At 39.8% G+C, this 20,755-nt stretch overlaps 1 protein-coding gene across 1 annotated transcript; it reads left to right on the forward strand.

The window, feature by feature from the left end:
* Positions 1-1,164: 1,164 nt before the first annotated feature.
* LOC135706550 (ubiquitin carboxyl-terminal hydrolase 3-like) lies at positions 1,165-19,444 on the forward strand. The gene is made up of 7 exons (XM_065228193.1): positions 1,165-1,803; positions 8,715-8,856; positions 8,992-9,538; positions 9,607-10,104; positions 10,174-10,316; positions 17,883-18,029; positions 18,104-19,444. The coding sequence occupies exons 1-7, from the start codon at positions 1,647-1,649 to the stop codon at positions 18,303-18,305; spliced, it is 1,836 nt and encodes a 611-aa protein (XP_065084265.1). The 5' UTR covers positions 1,165-1,646; the 3' UTR covers positions 18,306-19,444.
* Positions 19,445-20,755: the final 1,311 nt, after the last annotated feature.

Consider the following 20,755-nt stretch of genomic DNA (forward strand, 5'->3'; position numbering starts at 1 on the left):
TCATTATTTCATACATCAGCTTGAATTACGTTGATCGATATTACATTTTTTTTTGCTGTGTAGGTACTGCAGCGTGTCATCACAAATGAACTCAGTGTTTATCGGCTGAATCTTTTTGACAGTTCAGTGGTACTTTTTACAAGCACTTAGTCGTTTTTCGAATTTTTTTTTTAAATTACCGAATTTCAACTTGTCGAGGAACAGCGCAGTGAAAGGATGTTGCTCGTGGACAATGCAGAAGTGTGGTTTACATCTCACTGCAGTCTGAAAAATTATCGAGAAAATCTACCCAAGTAAAAATTAACTAAGTCCACGTTAACAGTACCACCACAGACAAACAGACGTAACTCTTTGAAAAAGTTTTTCTTGAAAACATAGTATCTCAAAACATAGGACCTCAGTAGTGACATTTTTCAGGCTTCTCGCGGAAAACAAGCTCGCTCGCTAACTCACAAACAATATTGCATAGAAGTTCTATAGAATGTATAGAAACGTCAAAGTGATCCGATGCCGGCGCTGCTGCGAGTAGTTCGCGGAACTGATAATATTCAAATCAACCGTTAAATGCGTGAACGAAGATACACAATGAAGAGTTACGTCTGTTTGTCTGTGGTACCACTGAACTGTCATCAGATTGAGGTTAACCCCGACGGTGCAAAACCTAATTGGTTAAAGTTCATGAATGTTCATGTATCCGTCAGATTTGATTTTGCCACGGCGAATGAGAACGACCGAAATTTGAGTTAAGTTCACTCATAATCGCCAAAAGTGCAGGAACTCAGCAATGAGTAAAATTTGTCTCATGGTTTCCTGTGGAAAATCTAAAAAATCTGCCGGAAAATGAGGAAATTGACGAAAATTTTATTCAGTCTCGGAGTAGTACCAATAGACTGAGTGAATCCAATCTTTACTTTTCTCAATTCCGCGAATTTTTCCCTGGAAAATCCTCGACAAACCTGGGAATACATGAGGCAAATTCACTCATCGCTCTTCGCACTTTTGGCGATTATGAGCGAACTAAACTCAAATTTGGGTTGTTCTCATTCGCCGTGACAAAATCAAATCTGACGGATACATGTTGCGCGTTGCATTGAATGTAAAATTACGTGCAACATTAGCGTCGTGATGGCATCGTGCGACACTTTTTAGTGCTTTTGTGCGGTCTTCCTTCAGGTCTTGGCTGTTGGTCCGTCCTTGCGGTTGTGTGAGTGCTCATGTAGAACGCGCAGTTAGTCCTCTAGCGATATCGCGTTTTTTCCTTTCGTTTTCCTTTGTACCTCGCTGTTTCGTGATTTTTTCTACTTAATATGGAGACTGGACTGCAAAAGCTATAAGCAGGCAGCCAGCCAAGTTAAGCCACGACCAGCCAACATAAGAATCAACCTGGAAGCAACGGAGTATAACCTGGAAATCGAAAGAACCAAAGTCCAAACAGTCCGTCGTTTTGGAGGACTTATACTATAATCCAAGCTTTGGACGGAAGAATCCAAAAAATCGTAGTGGAAAGTTTCGAGGGTTGTGTAAAGGTGTAGAGGAATAGTCCGAAAGTTACTCGAGAAGAACAGCAGCAGCAGGAGGTGGCGGAAGATTTTTTGCTGCTCAAATTGGATCTAACGCTGAAATAGCTGTCAGTGACGAAAAGAAAGATGGATTGTCCTCATATAGGTGATAATGTAGTTCTCCGGAAGGATGCAGTGAGAACCTTGAAGCTATCCGTATGTGGCGGATCTACCACATTCGCTGTGCCAGTGCCCGGAACGGGAACACCTCCAGTAGCGATTTCGAAATTGTGGAAATGTGCAGGTAATTAATATCACATGAATTGATGGCACATACATTTCTATGGAATTTGCAGAAATCTGAACCCTAGGAAAAAATGTCTGCTCAGCAATTTGCTATGTCAATTGGCTTAAAATGGACTAGACAGTTCCAAAAGAAGAGGGCAATGGCTCGTAACCTTGGAATGATTTCTTACAACTCTATCTGCATCAGTAGGAACATTTCCATTGCAGTAGCTACGCGTATTCCCCATCTTGAATCCAGGTTTTGCGCTTGGATAAACAAAAAATCGATATTACATCATAAGGCAAAATTTATTACTACTCTCGGTTCCCTTTTTCCTCTTCCATGCCACTCATTGCGAGCAGCTAGCTTTTTTTCGGGGTCTGACCCGTCGCGTGAGACCGTCAAAACGTCGTCATCGTTGCTGCGTCTCCGCCCCTCTCTATGCTATTGGTGTTGTTGATGATGGTGCTGACGATGATGACACAAAGCTATATCTCTGGTGGACTCCTAGAAGCATTGTGAACATTTTTGTAGAGTAGGTCTACGCACCCACACAGACACGCACAGATCTACCTACGTACGTATGTACACCCTGTCGAGGTGGGATGAACATCAGCTAGGAAGGGGGAGGCGAAAATGTATATTTTATATAAAAATGTATTCTCCGTCGAACCGGAGAGCGCAGAGGCAGTCAGTCCACATCTTGATCGTAGCGCGTGTGAGAGTAAAATGATAATGAAAATGGAAACAAATAAGGCGAGAGTGGAAGCGCTCGTCTATGTACCGCAAGCTTTCTACTTGCTCAATGCGTCCATACCGATGGAAGAGAATCTAAAGCAGGGCCACCAGTTTGTCTCACAAAATTGTTCTCAACGTTTCAGTTGAATAGGCAGCTACAAGCATATGAATCAGTAGGGTCTATACCGTTTTCTGGAAAATAGTCTCACTTAATTTCCCAGAAAATTATTTGGCAGAGTGACCTAATTTCCGGCAAAAACATTTTCCTGACTGACCTATTGAAAAAAAATAAAGTATTTTTATAAGTTTGGTCATGCATACGGGGTTAAGGTCTATCGGGTAGCTTTTGAGGTTTCTTCCCCCTTAGAAGCATACAAAAAATAACAAATATAGTTTTCGGATAATAAATGCTGAATCCTGATGAATGTGGGCGTCTTAGTGGAATACCTGTATAATGAGAGAGAGAAGCCTCTCTTTTGTTACATATTCGATTAACGGAAAACATATTATGCGTAGTTTCCGATAGATGTCACCGCAAACAACAGCAGTTTAATCATGGTTGATTAAATTTAAAGTAATCTTGTTTGAATGAATTTTAATCTTTTTTGATTTAATTTTAATGATTTTTGATTGAATTTTTATCTCTTTTGACTGAATTTGAATCATATTTGATTATATATTAATATTCTAAAAGAATAAAATTTATTACTGCAAAGATAAATTTTTATCACTAGTGATTATTTCGAGTTTAATCATGCATGACTACTGTCAAAGATATCTAATTTACAAGATATCCCAATAATCAATTCCTCGAACAAGGCAATGGAGACACCACCCTTATGTGATCGCAGTGCCATCTGGTGAGTGCACATTAAAACTGTTGGAAGGCTCCCGCCAGTTAAACCACCAGGGCTCAATAAATAGGTGCCCTATAGCAGGTTCCAGTATGACAGATGCCAGCTGGGACGTTGATGATCAGCCGAGGAAAGAGGACGATATCATCCTCGATGTCATCTTCATTATAATGCGATAGGTCTTTTTAATGCACCACCAATGTAGAGTGCGCCAGGCGAGTTCGAGAGGAAACGTCAACTAAACCGTTTGTATACATCAGAATAAGGATTTTCACAACGCAAATTACAGCATTTTTCATTGAAAATATTGTAAATTTCCACCTGTAATTGTTTAATTATACGATTTTCCACATATCTGAACTAATTTACACCTAAATTATTCACACACAAGAAATCCGGATGATCATAACCACTAAGGCACTATTATAATTTTCCATTTTTCTCAACAAAAATATTTCTGAACACTAGCAGCATCCTTGCAAAAATGATACAGAATTAAATTTTTCAACTGTAGATCAAGTGTTGGAGCATCTCAGATGAATCAATTTATCAGGAAAAAGTGAAAAAGTGTTCCGCTTTCTATGTCTCACGGCAAAAAATTCTGCTCACAACACTCTTTTTGAAAAACTTTGCCAAAGACATTTTTCTTTATTTCGTCAGGAACTAGTGATGTATCACATGCGAGAACTTAACATGTATACGAGCACTACCTAGTGAGAAGATTTTGAACTACTGTTAATCAGTAAAAAAGCTATGATCTCCTGAACAGCTTTGGCTAAGACAGTAACTTTCTATCTGGTCAGGATCTCGAGATATTTTATGAGAATTTCACGTTTATACTAGCGCCGTGTAGTGAAAAAATTCTGAACTACTGTCCACCAGCCAAAACTACTTGACACCCTGAACAAGTTTGCCGAAGACAGTAACTTCTATCTGCTCAGGATCTCGAGCTATTGTATATGCGAAAATTGCATGTATATATTAGCGCCACGTAGTGAGAATTGTCTGAACTACTCCACTAACGAAAAGATTATGATCTCTAGAACAACTTTGCCGAAGACAGTAATTTTCTATCTGGTCAGGATCTCGAGATTTTAATGTGCCTCATGATAGGTTATTATCCAAGTCCGATTCTGGTCACTTTCCCGGGGCACCTGGAACTTTTCCGGAAGTGGCCAATATGGTCCAAGGTACTTAATTTTTTTCCACCATTGATCTGGTTATCGAATTTTGATATAATCTGATGTGTCGCATGATAGGTTATTATCAAATATATTATATTAACAATATGATCCACTCTTTCGCTTAGCTGGCGAATTTTTAGCAATGAAAGCACCTCTGTGGCCAAAAAGGCTACCAATGTATTTGTTTATCTTCACGAGGGGTAAACCAAATGAAAATTAGAAAAATATTTTAGATGTATGTATTTTAGCATATAAAACCATTTGATGCCAACAGTGACACGTAAGACAAATGTTCATGTAATATGCAAAATGTAATTAATTAAAAGAATTTTACTTTTACTTTTGTAATAAGCACTATATTTGCTCCCCTCGTTTGTAATTGGATGGATGCTGCTGACCCTTTTCAACGCTAGATGGTGGGTGAAGCAATATGTTTCGGGTCGCCATTGCAATCTGTGGAAAAGGCATGGTTAATATGATATATTTGTTATTATTCAAGTCTGGTTCTGGCCACTTTTCTGGAGGCACCCGGAACTTGCCCGAAAGTGGCCAATATGGTCCAAGCTACTTAATTGTTGCCACCATTGATCTTGCTATCAAATTTTGATTTAATTTGATGTGTCGCTTAATGGGTTTTGTTCCTTTCAAGTCAAATTTAGCCTCATGGCCCATAAACGCCGGAACTTGTTCCGGCCATATCTACAAAACCAGTGGTCCTTCAATAGCGTTCAATGGGACCACTAAAAACATTAAATGAGACCACATAAGACCAAAAAAAAAATTTTTTTTTATGGCTCGATTATCCGGAGTTTTTTTTTCTCAAGACTCCGGATAATCGAGTCCGCCCTGTATTCACACACAGCAAATCCGGAAGATCATAACCACTAAGGCACTTTTCTAATTTTTCATTTTTCTCAACAAAAATATTCCTGAACACCAGCAGGATCTTTTCCAAAACGTTACAGAATTAAATTTTTCAACTGTAGATTAAGTTTTGCAGCATCTCAGATGAATCAATTTATGAGGAAAAGTAAAAAAGTGTTCCGCTTCCTATGTCTCAAGGCAAAAATTTATGCTCACAACACTTTTTTTGACGTTCTCCTATTCATCACCAGAGGTTGAATCGATCGTTTAGTTTCTATTAAAAAGGCCTATTATTTTTTCTATATTATATGTCTATTGAGTAGTCCTTAGGTTTTCTACTAACGTAGCATTAACCAGATTTAAATAAAATGCTCCATTTGCAAAATAAAAGCATTTTAAGATTGCACTCGTACACCGTGTATAATTTTGAAACCATCATCACTCTCATAGTTCTTCTATTCTCCACGATTGCCAACTTTGATTTGCCAATGCTTTAGGGTGAAAATTTCCACCCTCATCACATCCCGCTAGAGGTTGAAACAATCGCTTAGTTTCTATTGGATTCGCCTATAGAAACTAAGCGATCAATTCAACTTTGATTTGCCAATAGGAAGAGGGAAATATTTTCACCATTCCTGATTAATTTATCCACCGCAGGTGCTTGAAATCATCATTCACGTGAACATTTTGTTGGCTTTTTTAATACGCCACCAATTAGAGGGCGCCAGGCGAGTTCGAGAGGAAACATCAACCAAACCGTTTGTTTACATCAAGATGAGGAATTTTCACAACGCAAATTAAAGCATTTATCATTCAACATCTTACCAATTTCCATCGATAATTGTCTTACTTTACGATTTTACACCGATCTGAACTGATTTGCACTTCAACTATTCACACACTAGAAATCCGGAAGATCATAACCCTAAGGCACTGTTGTAATTTTACATTTTTCTCAACAAAAATATTCCGGAACACCAGTAGGAACCTTGCAAAAACGATACAAGATTACATTTTTCGACTGTAGATCAAGTTTTGAATCAAAGTTGGCACTCATGGAGAATAGACGAACCACAGACAAACAGACATAACACATTGCATATTTCTCACTGTAAAACATCGTCGCTAAAACATTATCACCATCTGTTGAGTACACTGTGGTGGGTAGTACGCTGAACACATGGCGGTAGTGTGTAAACGTCAAACGCAAGGGAATTGACTATGCGCGCCACAGGTGTTTGTCTGTGGAAGAACTATGAAAGTGATGATGGTTTCAAAATTTTCCACGGGGAGGTATACGAATGCAATCTTAAAATGCTTTTATTTTGCAAATGGAGCATTTTATTTAAATGTGGTTTCTGCTACAGTGGTAGAAAAGCTGAAATCTATGTATACACTTCAAAATCTGAAAATTAATTATTCTTTCTATATTATATTTCTATTAAGTAGTCCTTAAGTTTTCTAGTAGTGTAGCATTAACCATATTTAAATAAAATGCTCCATTTGAAAATAGAATCATTTTAACATCGAGAGCTGCCTCCCTGGCGTCGGTAGCATTGGTGCTCAGCACGGAAAAGAAATCAAGGAAAAAAAAAATTAAAACGTTTCATCGATCTGTGCGTCTTATTACACCCGATAGAAATCTATGTTACTATTCAAAAATCCGTGGAAATGACTGATTTTTTTTACATTCTCGTTATCTTTTTTTCCAATATGTTGAGACAAATCAAAACGCATCCAAAAAATATTTTTTTCAAGTCAGTAAGCTTTCCGTTAACTACATATTTAGGAATAGTTTTTGCTGACCTCCTGCTGAAATCGAAAAAGGTGTTTTAATATGAAAAAGAATAGTTGGCACTTGAGCCACCGTTCATACTGGCAACATTGAAACGAAGTTTGCACTCACTCCGCAAAGAGGGCTCAATGTAGTTGTGCTGTGCATCAGTTGTTTCTCTAAATTATATAAATGAGATTGTGGCGAGGTAGGCCAGGTTGTAGCTTGCAAGTAGCAACATTCTAGATAGAGCTGGAATTAGGGCGTAACAGCTTTTGTAAACAATGACTTCTCTCGATGATTTCTCGGAAGCCATGGCTCTTCCTGGCAAATCAACATCACCATCGAGTAGAGGAAGACTTCTCCTACCCGATGGATATATTGGTTTGTGTAGGCATGCCTTGAATTCCGAGAAATCAATGAGAGAAGTAATTGTTTACAAAGGCTGTTACGCCCTAATTCCAGCTCTATCTAGCATTTATCATGTTACTACGACGATCTTCTGATGTTTTTTTTTTAATAAAAAAAACATCTATTTTGTTAGTTTTCTATTTAGCATATTCACAGCTTTGGCTTCTATGGCTGTGCGTAGTGTGAACATAGATATGTGTTTCCAATAAAATTAGATCCAAAAACAAGAACATTGGAGTTTATTTTATTTAAATAATAGCTTTATTGGTTGGAACACTACTTGTCCGTCACAATCACTTCCCCTTCCGCAAAGTTCATTAGATGCGCGCGTATTATGTTCTTTATCCGTGGCATGCTTGGAAGAGCCTCTCCACCACTGTCTACGGTATAGACTCTTCCATTTAAATCACATTGAATGGTGGGAATTGCTTTTGTTTCATTTTATGTCTTCCCTTCCCTTCCCTCGTGATTTCGCGAATGCTTGTTTTAATACACTGGTTAGTTTTTATTCATCATATGATTTCTCAATGAGTGGTAGTGTGAGACTACGAGAGCGAGAGCGAACCTAAGCTCTCACCCATATCCAGGGGTGCCAGCTTTTGTTTAAAAAAATCTGGCTAAATCCGGAAAAAAAAGTCTGGCAAAAGTTTGGCACAGAAAGTATTTAACATAGGGAATTGGCCGATTTATCAACGTATCAATATATTGACGCGAAAGGATATTATTGATAATAATATTGATGGTGTGAACACAGAAATATTGTCAATACCGATGTATTGACGTCAAGAATGTATTGACAATACGATTATTGTGAATAAAAGCAATCGTGTAGGGTCCACTTAACTATATTCAGGAGGGAGAACAGAGAGTATTTCCCTCTCTCTCTCTCTCTCTTCAGCGACGCCAAGCTTTTATAAAGTGTGATATCAATTTTATCGGCAGTGCTGACAGACTCTTCGATTGCAAATAAATATATGTTTGTATTCTTTATTAAAAAGGCTTTCAGCTTAGGACTGGTTTGCCTCTGAAACAGCAAATAAATAGCCAATCTAGTTGATTGGTGTTGGCTTATACTAGTATTCATACGTTATTTCCGTTTTGTAGAATGTTCCGGCAAAGACAACTGGATGTGTTTGCAATGTGGATCGGTTCGCTGTGGACGATACGAGAATGGGCACGCCTTGAAACATTCATCGAAACAGAACCACAACATTTGTATCAACACGGTTAACCTGTCGGTTTACTGGTAGGTATGACATGTAGGTTGAATTGAGACGTCAAATAATGGAAATAATGAAATTTGAACGATCTGGTAGATTTACGTGAAAGGATCCAACAATGTTTGCCTTAATATTATCTATCCCCTATCTTCATTCCACAGCTACAAATGTGACGAATTCGTAGTAAATGATACGGCTGACAACGTGCTAGAGGAAATCCGTCAGGAGCTGAAGGACGGCGACGGGGACACCGTGTCGGAAACTTCATCCACAATGGAAGAGATCAGTTCGTCCAAATCAACCCAGGAAACCGCCAGCAGTACGTCGTCGTCCAGTGATTCCGGCTGGGAAGAGCCTTCGACAGCTTCATCCGTGTCGTCCACCACCTCCGCGTCCTCGTCCAGTGCCCGAAAGTTGCGGCCCCGCAAGCGAACGATCTCAAGCGACAGCAACAACGAAAACGGAACGGCAGGTGGTGGTCAGGGTGCCAAGCGGAAGTCGTTGCGACGAGTCGTGGGTTTGCGGAATCTGGGGAACACATGCTTCATGAATTCAGTATTACAATCGCTGAGTAACATCCAGGAGTTTAGCTGCTACTTCAACACAATGCCCTCACTCGAGACTGGTAAACACAAGCAGAAAGCGTACCATTCCCGCAGCATGAAGGAGAACCTAGATGACGTGTTTGTAGTGGAAGAGTTGCGCAAGGTCGGTAGGATTGTGGCGCAGATTGAGATGATTTTTTGAAAACGGCTCTATATCGTTCGTTTTTTTAGGTTCTGTTAAATCTAAGCCAAGGAGGCGATGGGTCAAAGGGTGCCATCTCGCCAGAGTGTTTATTTTTGGTAATCTGGAAGGTGGTACCGCAGTTCCGGGGCCATCGTCAGCACGATGCCCATGAGTTTCTGCGCTACATGCTGGATCGACTGCATACCGAACTACAGCAAGTATCGTTTCCGGTGGAAATTTCCAGTCCATTGGCGCAGAGAGCAGGCGAAACCAAAACTAACCCATACAACGTACCGGCACTCAGTCACTTGCAGTCGAAGGGACGTAACTCGATCGTGACAAATGTCTTTGGCGGTGTACTACAGAGCGAAGTACGTTGCCTGATCTGTGGCATGGAAAGCAAAAAGCACGACCCGTTCCTGGATCTATCGCTGGACATTCCGGAGAAGTTTTACAACAAGGATCCACCGGAAGGTGGCGAAAAGGATAAGGATGGAAACGCACCGGTTTGCAACATTTCCGACTGTCTGGCTAGTTTTACAGAAGTATGATCAATTAGTGGTTGGTGGGTGTCTATGATAGAACACGGTCTTATTGTTTTTTTTTTGTTACAGGTTGAAGAACTCACTGAAACAGAACTGTATTACTGCAGCTCGTGCAAGTGCAAACAAAAGTCCACCAAAAGATTTTGGATCCGGAGATTGCCGAACGTTCTATGCCTGCACATAAAGCGATTCAGATGGAACAACTTCTACAGGTACAGTATAAACAGTAAACACATTTTGTAATTCTTCACTTCACCCATGCCGAAAAAGTCGTGTAATTGTACATAGAATTGACGAACAAGTGTTGTGACCCAGGCTGCGCTACAAATTCTTCGTAAGTGTGTTCATCTCATCTGGGAAGCTTTCGTATTGTGCCTGCCTCCACAGAATAACTTCCACAATCTGAAACTCCTCTTGTTGAAGTGGTTTCTTGTCAGTCGAATATTCCGTCGTTGACGATTCGTAGATTGGCAGGTCACGATTTGCAACCCGGCCTTTTTCCCTGGCGATTGGAGTCGAAAAGCAGTACGGCTGCCGTCATACGCACACATTTTGTCCAACTGGAAACATTTTCCGCTTCGACCACCACGGTTTCTTCGATCGATTCGGAAGACGGCCATTGATCGCTCGATTAGTACAGCACTGAAGGGCCATGAATCCATTCCGAATCGTTTTGCAATGGAGGACCGCGACCACACTTGGTGAGTCAGCCGCCAGAGATGCTGTATGATAACCTTGCCATGAATCGTGAACGGTGACAATAGTCCGAGGAGATCGAAAACACCCATCACGCAACTTAGGACGATCCGCTCACTTTCGTACAAATACTCTAACACTTCGAATACGATGCCTCCGAAAAACGTGTAACGGCAAGTTTGCAATGGCACAACTTAGCCATTTCTTAATGAATTTCAAAAAATGTAGTACCTTCAGAATTCCTGTACACTGCAAATAAAATTCACGTAATATTCACCTGAAAAGGTATGTAGATATTTTCCATCTTACTTTTCATGTGAATATTACGTGTTTTGGGAATGAAATCCTGTTCAAATGATGCATATAAAAATCAAGTGATTTTCACGTAAATTTTATCGGATCTACAGATAATATTCAAATTGGCGACACTTAAAAATTACGTGAATTTCCAAGTAAGTTTCACAGGGTTTTACAGTTATGTTTAAGTGAAATTGTGGTAAATTTCGATTTATTTTTTTCATGAAGTCTATGAAGCTAATTATTTTGGTAACAGATTTATTTTTAAAGTGTTTTATTAAAATAAAATTTGTCTTTAATTGATGCACCACCATTTCATGATTTCACTGGATTTACTGCCTATTTTTTCCTAATCCTGGGGTGGAACTGCTTCTAGAAAGACTTACATTTTTTACTTTAGGAATGGATTTCAAATTCTGGGAGCTGGGTATTTTCATTAAGATCGTTGATTTCTGTATAAGAGAATAGAAAGCGAAAATTGATCATTGTTCTATTTTTTTCTTTAAATGTAAATATTTGATGCATACCATTAATTTTAGCCAGGAACTGATGTTCTGGAAGCTTTCAAAAATCCCCCGTTTACTGGAATAATCTTGTAGCTCGTAATTTGAAATTATGAGTAGCCCAAATAATCTGATCCTGCATTCGCTTTTTCATTTCTGGATTAATAAAACTTAAGATTATTTTCTGGATTCCAATGAATGTAAAAAACTGGGCTTGTCTGGCAATCAAAATCTTCCAACAATGGGGAATGAAAGTTGATGATCTATTGTAGTATATCCCGTGTCCTTAGTTTAGTGCATGTCGTATTACTCCATCACTATTGAGAAATGATGAAGTATTCGGTTTTGATACAGTTGTCATTCTTGCCTTCATCGCAAGGAATCGATTCTAACTGAAAGGTTCCGCTATTTATACCCTTCGGAGTTGGAACACCCTCCAAAGGCGCGCCCCTTTGTCAGTCAAAATTGGATTCCTTAACAACAAAAACAAGCTATAACACCGATAATGACCATGCATCAGAACCCTAGTCTTAACCACTTCAAACTAGGGAACAACGATTAGAAGATTAGGAATCACATAGATGAAGACTAACTAACTCATTTTTCCCTTGTTTCAAGATCATCCTCGGTCCAGGCAACCCGAGGACTTATCACTATCAACAAGGCATAACAAGTAACAAGGACTAAGATGTGTTCCTTCGATTACTGAAAAATCCTGTTCCCCTAGTTTGAAGAAGTTAGGACTAGGAATCGGTGGTAGATCTTACATCCCGTAACGTACCACGAAAAGGTGATCTACCCACGTTACGGGGCAACTTAAGAGGTTACGCACAGAACATTTTTACACTATGAGATCACGGAAAATTTACGTGAATTTCACATAACCTTCACCAGCATGACACATGGACTCGACCAGTAAATCCAGTAAATTTCATTAACATGTTGTTGAATTTTACGTGTAGCATGTAAATTTTATTAGATTCTTGTTTTTAAGAAGTCACCTGAATTTTCAGGTAAAAATTACGTTTGTTATGGGTTCAGTGTAGTACAGTAGATGATTTTGATTGTAAAAAGCTTGAAAATAGAGTCGTCTACTTTTTTAAAAAGCGAAAAGAGTTGTTACACGTTTTTTTTTTTAAAGGTGTGTTTGTAGGGTTTTGCAAGTGGTGCAAAATTTGTAATTTAGATTAATGGGCACAAATGTTCACAATTAGCCAGAATACAGTCTTGGTGTGGATCCTGGAGACAACGGGACGGTCCTCGAAAAATCCGGAACATCTGTAAAAGTGGTCAATCTATGAACCTGATGCGGTTTTTTTGAAAACATTAGGAATTGTGATATAAAACATATTTGGGGTCGTGACATATACATGGACCTGGAAGGCCATCGGACCGTCCAGCGGGAGATCCGGAACATCCGTAGAAGTGGTAAATCGACGATCCTGATCCTAGAGCTCCGCTTTTTTTTAAACATTAGGAACTGTGATGATAGAAATAATTTGGGGTTGTGACATAAACATGAATCTGGATGTCCATGGAACCGTCCTACGGAAGATCCGGAACATCCGTAAAAGTGGTCAATCCATGAAACTGATCCTAGAGCTCCGCAGTTTTTTTTTTTTAAACACTAAGAACTGAGATGATAGAATGAATTTGGGGTCGTGACATAAACATGAACCTGGATGTCCATAGGACCGTTCTCCGGAAGATCCGGAACATCCGTGAAAGTTGAAAATTCACGAAACTGATCCTAGAGCTCCGTGGTTTTCTTGAAAACGTTAGAAACTGTGATATTAGAATGAATTTGCCGTCCTCCGGAAGATCCGAAAAATTCGTAAAAGTGGTCAATGTATGGAACTGATCCTAGAGCTCCACGGTTTTTTTTTTCGAAAACACTTGGAACTGTCATATATAAATTAATTTGCGGTCGTGACATAAACATGTACCGAGAAGGCCATGGGACCTATAGTCGCTATATAGCGGAACCAATAGAGCAAATCATGACTCACAACAGAAAAGAGCACATCCGAGAGCACATCAGCAATTGCGAACAAAACCTCGGAAACCCTTTTCTCGTGACTCAAGGCTCGCCTACGTAATCTAATACCATTTTTGGGTTGGGGAAAGTTTCCCCTATCCGATGATGTTGGTAATTTGCGTTCGATTTGCGAGGAAAGAATAATCAACGTTTTGTTTATAAAAGTTGATAGTACCTTTTCAATTGTTGGTCTAAAATATATTGAATTGGTTCCGCTTTCTAATAGATCGCAATTCTATCCGCCAGACTATGAATATAGCGACTATAATGGGACCGTCCTCCGCAAGATCTAGAACATCTTTAAAAATGGTCAATCCTCAAAACTGATCCTAGAATTCTACGGTTTTTTCGAAAGCATGTGGAACTCCGATATAAGAAAGAATTTGGGGTCATAACATAAATATGGACCCAAATTCCATGCGGCCATCCTCTGGTAAGTCCCGAACATCCTTAAAAGAGGTCAATCAATGGAACCGATCCTAGAGCTCCGCAGTTTTTTTTTCAAAAAACATTAGGAACCGTGATATAAGAATGACATAAACATGTACCGTCCGGAAGATCAACAACATCCGTAAAATGGTCACTCCATAAAATTGAGAGGCGGAAGCAGTACTATGACGAGCACCTCAACGGTGATGCAGCAGAAAACGACAACAGACCTTGGAGCACGCGCAGAAGACGACAGGCTACCGGCCCCTGATCTTCAAGAAGTTGAGGAGGAGATCGGTCGGCTGAAGAACAACAAAGTAACTGGTGTAGATCAACAACCAAGTGAGCTATTGACACTCCGAATACGATGCCTCCGAAAAACGTGTAACGGCAAGTTTGCAAAGGCATATCTCAACTATTTCTTGATGAATTTAAAAAATTGAGGTATCTTTAGAATTCCTAAGGTCTGTAGATTATTTGATTGTAAAAACATTCGAAAAGAGTCGTTACACGTTTTTAAAGTGTGTTCATGGCTTTTGCAAATGGTTTAAGACACAATCGAAGTGACAGACGGAGCGGCTCGAAAACTTTGGTGACGCACCTACTATTGCAATTTTTCAGTGTACCACATGGCAACACCACTACTACTGGATTGTACCACATGGCAACACCACAACTACTGGATCGAACTAGCATTTTCACCAAATGTACTAGAATGTTTTGGTTCTATCTCTTTCACTCTACTCAAAACTGAAATGTATAAAAAAAATTACAAAATGATACACTCTTTGCACACTGTCAAAGAATCATTGTACACAAAATCAACTTTGAGCAAAATTAAAACAAAAATACTATCCCATCTGGTGGATGATGGCACAAGCTTCTAAGAAAATTCTATAACAGCGAACCACATTATTTTAATTGATTTCTTCGCCAGTTAGTCGTCTGTCACTTCGTTTGTGGTTTAAGATCTATAATCTACATTAATGGGCACAAATGTTCATAATAAGCTAGACTACCTTCATGGTTCCTATACATGGATCGTGGAGAACGGTCCTCCGGCAGATCCGGAACCGTAAAAGTGGTCAATCCACGAAACTGAGCTTGGAGCTCCGCGTTTTTGTTTTAAACACTAGGAACTGTGATATAAGACAGAATTTGTGTTCGTGACAAAAACATGGAACTGGATGGTCATAGCATAGAGGTAACTCTAAGACCACTGGGTCCCGAAGAAAATCATTATTATTTTTGGCTCACTCAGTACCAGAACAACGGTCCCAAGCAGTCCCAAGCTATTTCACTCACCCCTGCATGTTCTGCATGAATCCACACACCCCTGATGTTATCTGTCAAACTTTCATAGCGAATCAAAACAAACATAGTGTAGTAATAGAATTTCAACTAGAATAGGGTACGTTAATCGTTTGCTTGGGACCAATAGGCTACTAAAGTGGTGAGCCAATTTAAAATCGTTAGTTTCGTATTGATTGTTGGTCATAGGCCCGTCCTCCGGAAGATACGGAAAATCCGTAAAAGTGGTCCAGTGGTTTCTTATATCACAGTGTTTTAAAAGAATTGCAGAGCTCTAGGATCAGTTTCAAAGTATGTTAAATTTACGGATGTTCCGGATCTTTTAGAGGACAATCCCATGGTCGTCCGGATCCATGTTTATGTCACGACCCTAAATTCTATCTTAAATCGCAGTTCCAAGAGTTTTCGAAACAGAAACAGGCAGGTCGCCTTCTACTTGGTCGATCCACCTTGCCCGCTACGCGCCTCTTCTTCTTGTTCCTGTCGGGGCGCTTTCGAGAACCATTTTCACTGGGTCGTCGTGCGGCATTCTTAGCTTTCTTGTATTCGCCTAGCCCACCGTAGTCGCCAAATTTTAGCAATGTGGACGATGGATGGTTCTCCCAACAACTGGTGCAATTCGTGGTTCAATCGCCTCCTCCACGTTCCATCATCCATCTGCACTTCACCGTAGATGGTACGCAACACCTTCCGTTCAAAAACACCAAGGGCCGTTTGTCCTCCACGAGCATAGTCACGGTTTCGTGGCTGTAGGGGACCACCGGTCTAATTAGCGTCTTTTAGATAATCAACTTCGTGGCGAATTTGTTTCGACCGGAGCGTCCTCCGGAGTCCAAAGTAGGCCAATTCCCTGCCATAATGCGTCTTTGAATTTCTCTGCTGGTATCAATTTCGGCGGTCACCAGTGAGCCCAAATATACGAACTCATCGACCACCTCGATTTCGTCACCGTCAATCTGAACTCTGGGTGGGAGGCTAACATTGTCTTCCCTAGAACCTCTTCCTTTCATGTATTTTGTCTTCTATGCATTGATGGCAAGTTCAAATGAACGTTTCCGCCATCGTCTCAAAGTTCCATGCCATGATGTCGATGTCATCGGCGAAGCCAAAAAGCTGGGTGGACTTCCTGAAGATCGTGCCACTAGTGTCTATCTTAGCTCTTCTGATTACACCTTCTAATGCGATGTTGAATAGCAGACACGAAAGTCCATCACCTTGCCTTAACCCCCTTCGAGATTCAAAGGGACTCGAGAGTGTCCCCGATACTCGAACAACGCATATCACTCGATCCATCGTCGCCTTGACCAATCGCGTCAGTTTATCCGGAAATCCGTACTCGTGCATAATTTGCCATAGCTGATCTCGATCGATTGTGTCGTATTCGGATTTGAAATCGATGAACAAATGATCATGAACGTTGTATTCGCGGAATTTCTGTAGAACCTGCCGAATCGCGTAAAAACTCTCTTGCAAATGGTGACAGGCGGCGGCATAGAATTTAGGAGAGTAACTTGTAGGTGGCGCCTCAGCAGTGTGATCGCGCGGTAGTTGCAGCAATTCAACTTGTCGCCCTTTTTGTAGATTGGGCATACGACACCTTTCATCCACTCCTCCGGAAATATCTCCTCCTCCCAAATCTTGACAATTACCCAATGCAGCGCTCTAGCCAGTGCTTCACCACCGTATTTTAATAGCTCACTTGGTAGTTGGTCTACACCAGTTGCTTAGTTGTTCTTCAGCCGACCTATCTCCTCCTCAACTTCTTGAATATCAGGGCCCGGTAGCCTGTCGTCTTCTGCGCGTGCTCCAAGGTATGTTGCCGTGCCACCTTCGTTTGCTGCTGCATCACTGTTGAGGTGCTCGTCATAGTACACTTACCCTTACAGATATTTAAAATTACCCACAACTCTGAACTTTTTCAGAAGTTTCAGAACATCTTAAAAGTTTCTGTAGTTTTCCTGAAGCTAATGGAACCGCATTAAAACTCTGTTAACTGAATACAAGTATAGCTTCAGTTCCCCTAGAATTAAAGTAGCCCCTTCTAGAATTGTAACTACAATTACTTATTTTCCTTACACATCCAAATTGTTCGCTATTTGCCTAATTGACAAATTCGAAAACATTAATTTGGATTTTTCCTTAGTTACGCCAATGAGTATTTCCCGATTCCCAGGACTTTCCGGGATTAGCCATCAGCTTTTTCTCGAATTCTGGTTAGTCAAAAACGATGAGGAAATGGAAATGTTAGTCGAAAGAGTATCAAACATAAGTTGAATAATTTTTAAGATATGTAAATGATTAGGCGATAATCATTTTGATTATTTAAAAAAATCGGTATTCATCGGTATAAAATCTCTAAAATCAGTATTCTGAGAAACTTTATCTGTATATCGGTATTAAGTTCGAAAATCGCTATATCTGGCAACGCTGCTTAGGGTGGACATCTTTCCCCGTCTACCGCTGCAACAAAAATTGGTAAATTGCAATATTTTTTTTCCTTTCAGAACCAAAATCGATCTGAGGATATCGTTTCCGATAAACGCCCTGGACATGTCACAGTTCGTGCTAAACAATGGCCCGGAAACGAGACGTTCGAATTCAAGCTGTAACGTGTACGATCTGGCGGCTGTAATCGTGCATCATGGCAATGGGTAAGCTTACACCTAGGTTCCTATCGCTATAGCTCTGTTGCTAAATTATATCCACTTTCCCCGCCGCTCTTCAGATCTAGCTGCGGTCACTACACCTCCTTTGCGATCAACAACGGTGTGTGGATGCATTTCAACGACCACTCGGTGAAGGAAGTCAGCAGCAGCGCGGTGGCCGAGTGCAAACCGTACATTCTGTTCTACATCAAACGGGATCCGACCAACACCAGCCGACTGGCGACGACGGCATCCGGTGGACCTGCGGCGACCGCGTCTTGAGATTAAGTTATTCTTCTTTTAAGACTGATTAATATAGAGCGCATAGCAAAAGGAAAACAAAACAATAGAAGCAGACTGGATGCAAACAAAACCAACAACAACAACAACAACAGTCACAGAGAATGCTCTTCTTCAAGTTGCAGAATTCTGGTTCTTATTCGAATTGTGGAGATTAATGTTCTGGAAAAGTGCAAAATTCGCCAAACAAAACCGAGGGATGTAATAACGTACACATTACTAGCAAAAATATTAGCAAACCAAATGCAAATTGTCAAAGCAGATGTTCAAATCTAGTAGCAAATTACCTACATGGGGTGTGTTAACCTCCGAGTCGTTCCTTGGTTGTGATCCACTTCAAGTTCGGTTTTTTTTTATGAAATCCCTTCGAATCGTAGCTCCCACACCCACGCGGAATGATTAAATTGTGATAGATTGAAGCATTTTAGCATCCTATAATCTACTTCTAACACTTGTAGAATTGTGTAAAACATGGCTCTCCAATTGGAAGAGAGAGCGAAAGTGTACCGTTTCCTTTTCATGTTCTCATTGTGGAAAAAAAATGTGATTTCGAGATAGGAAACTTTTCGTCAGATTCCAGAGTTTTTTCTTTATATTAGGTTATTTTTGCATCAATTAAGAGATTCTCAAAGAGGCCGCTGCGTTTTTTGTGATTTTTTTTTTTATTTCTTAGGTTTAGATTAATTGTACTATTTTTTTCTTAAGGTAGCGCTCCCATCCCCAGTCCAATTAGCAACACTATAATTGCTGGCTCAATGCAATGTTATTTTCATGCTGTGAAAATTTTAAGAAAAAAAGTGTCCCAAAAATGTCTTTATTTTGAAATAAAAATCGTGAAAATATCCCAATCTAGTGTAGACTTTATTTTAGCCATTCAGCTGCGTTTGGTTTCCGGTGGTCAGCAGCAATGCAGCGAGGATGATTAATGACCCATATTCCCCGTGGCCGTGATTATGTTCGCTCCAAATTACTAAACATAGCGTTTTGGGATTTATTCTTTTCTCTGAAAAACAAAACCCAAACAATAATAACACACAGTGCGTTCGTCTTTGGAAATAATGCTAATAGGTAAATGCAAAATATCATAACACATACACTTACAAAAGAAACAAAAGTAAAAACAGCAACAGTTGAAACAAATGAACCTACTATGAAGGTTGAGCAACAGAGTACGAAAATTTAATTATATTAATAAAATTAATATATTAAGAAGTGAAATTTCTCTAGCTATCCATATGAAAAATGAAAATAAAGTATAAAAATAATTAAGGCTTGTGTTTTTTTTTTACCAAAGCTGGAAAGGAGCAAATGCCGCAGAGGCCCATTCTGCCCCACGAGTGAGATGATGTAACAATAGTCACCTCCTGTGAGGTGACTTCCCAATTGATTTGCACGGAGAAGGGAGTACTACAAAAGGCCGAATCGCAAAAGGCCGAAATACACAAAAGGCTGAATCACAAAAGGCCAAATCACAAAAGGCCGAATCACAAAAGGCCGAAAAAACTCGGAAAAGCGACAAAGTGGACCGGTGCGAGCGCGCGCGCTCGGTCGCTTTTCCGAGTTTTTTCGGCCTTTTGTTAATTTGTTTTTAATAAATTAAATTTCATTTTTAAAAGTGAAGTTACAATAATTATTATTCTGCATCTTCGATTTAAAATATAATGGAAGCTACTTAATAGCCATTCGATTTCCGTAATGAAATTTAAAAAAAAAAACTTAAAATTTGGGTAGTTTTATGTTTATGTTTGTTTGAGTGTGTAACGACGATTTAATGACAAGATGGATTCGTTTTTTTGTGAATGCGGACCATTCAACGAGGTGGCTCAGTTGTAAGAGCAGAAAGGCTTCAGATGCTGCATGAGAGAGAAAGTGATAGTTAGCTTTATTTTTTCGGATGTTTGAGTATTCAATGAGGTGGCTTCGTTGAAATTCAATATGGGAGGTATTCTCAAATCGAAAATCGTCATTAGCAGCGATATGGCTCTTGGTAAGTTTTGCTGAACGTTCTAGTTACTTACATTCAACTGCTTGCACAACTTGCCACCCAATAAGAATGTTGCGTATGCGTAAATAAACCGTTCACCTCTGTCGCATCTCTTATTTTCTTACCAGCAGCTTACCACTTACTGGTTTTTCACAAAAAGTCAGCAAGTGAGAACACCTCTATATCTATTTTCATCTTGGCTTCATTTTTTGTGAATGCGAACCATTTAACGAGCCGAGTCAGTTGTGCGAGCAGAAAAGCTACAGAATCTGAATGATAGAAAAAGCGAGAGGGCATGATTGCTTCCGCTCGGTGCTTTTCTTATTTTTTTTTTACTTTGGCAGCGAGGATTTTGAATCGAAAACATCACGTTTCTTTGATTTGATCGAAATTTGGGTTGGTGTTAGAAAGAAAATGAGTGCGATTGAAGAAGAGTTCAATGGGTTTT

Source organism: Ochlerotatus camptorhynchus, unplaced genomic scaffold (genome assembly GCF_037179485.1).
Source record: "Ochlerotatus camptorhynchus isolate MF236.1 unplaced genomic scaffold, CSIRO-AGI_Acam_v1.1 ptg000284l, whole genome shotgun sequence".
In the NCBI taxonomy this organism is placed as follows: Eukaryota; Metazoa; Arthropoda; class Insecta; order Diptera; family Culicidae; genus Ochlerotatus; species Ochlerotatus camptorhynchus.

Bases quoted from the DNA above. Each gene is read 5' to 3' on its own strand.
- LOC135706550 (XM_065228193.1), top strand. From the start codon at position 1,647: ATGGATTGTCCTCATATAGGTGATAATGTAGTTCTCCGGAAGGATGCA. The intron at 1,804-8,714 runs GTAATTAATATC...TCCGTTTTGTAG, and splicing joins GAAATTGTGGAAATGTGCAG to AATGTTCCGGCAAAGACAAC. The intron at 10,317-17,882 runs GTACAGTATAAA...TTTTCCTTTCAG, and splicing joins AGATGGAACAACTTCTACAG to AACCAAAATCGATCTGAGGA.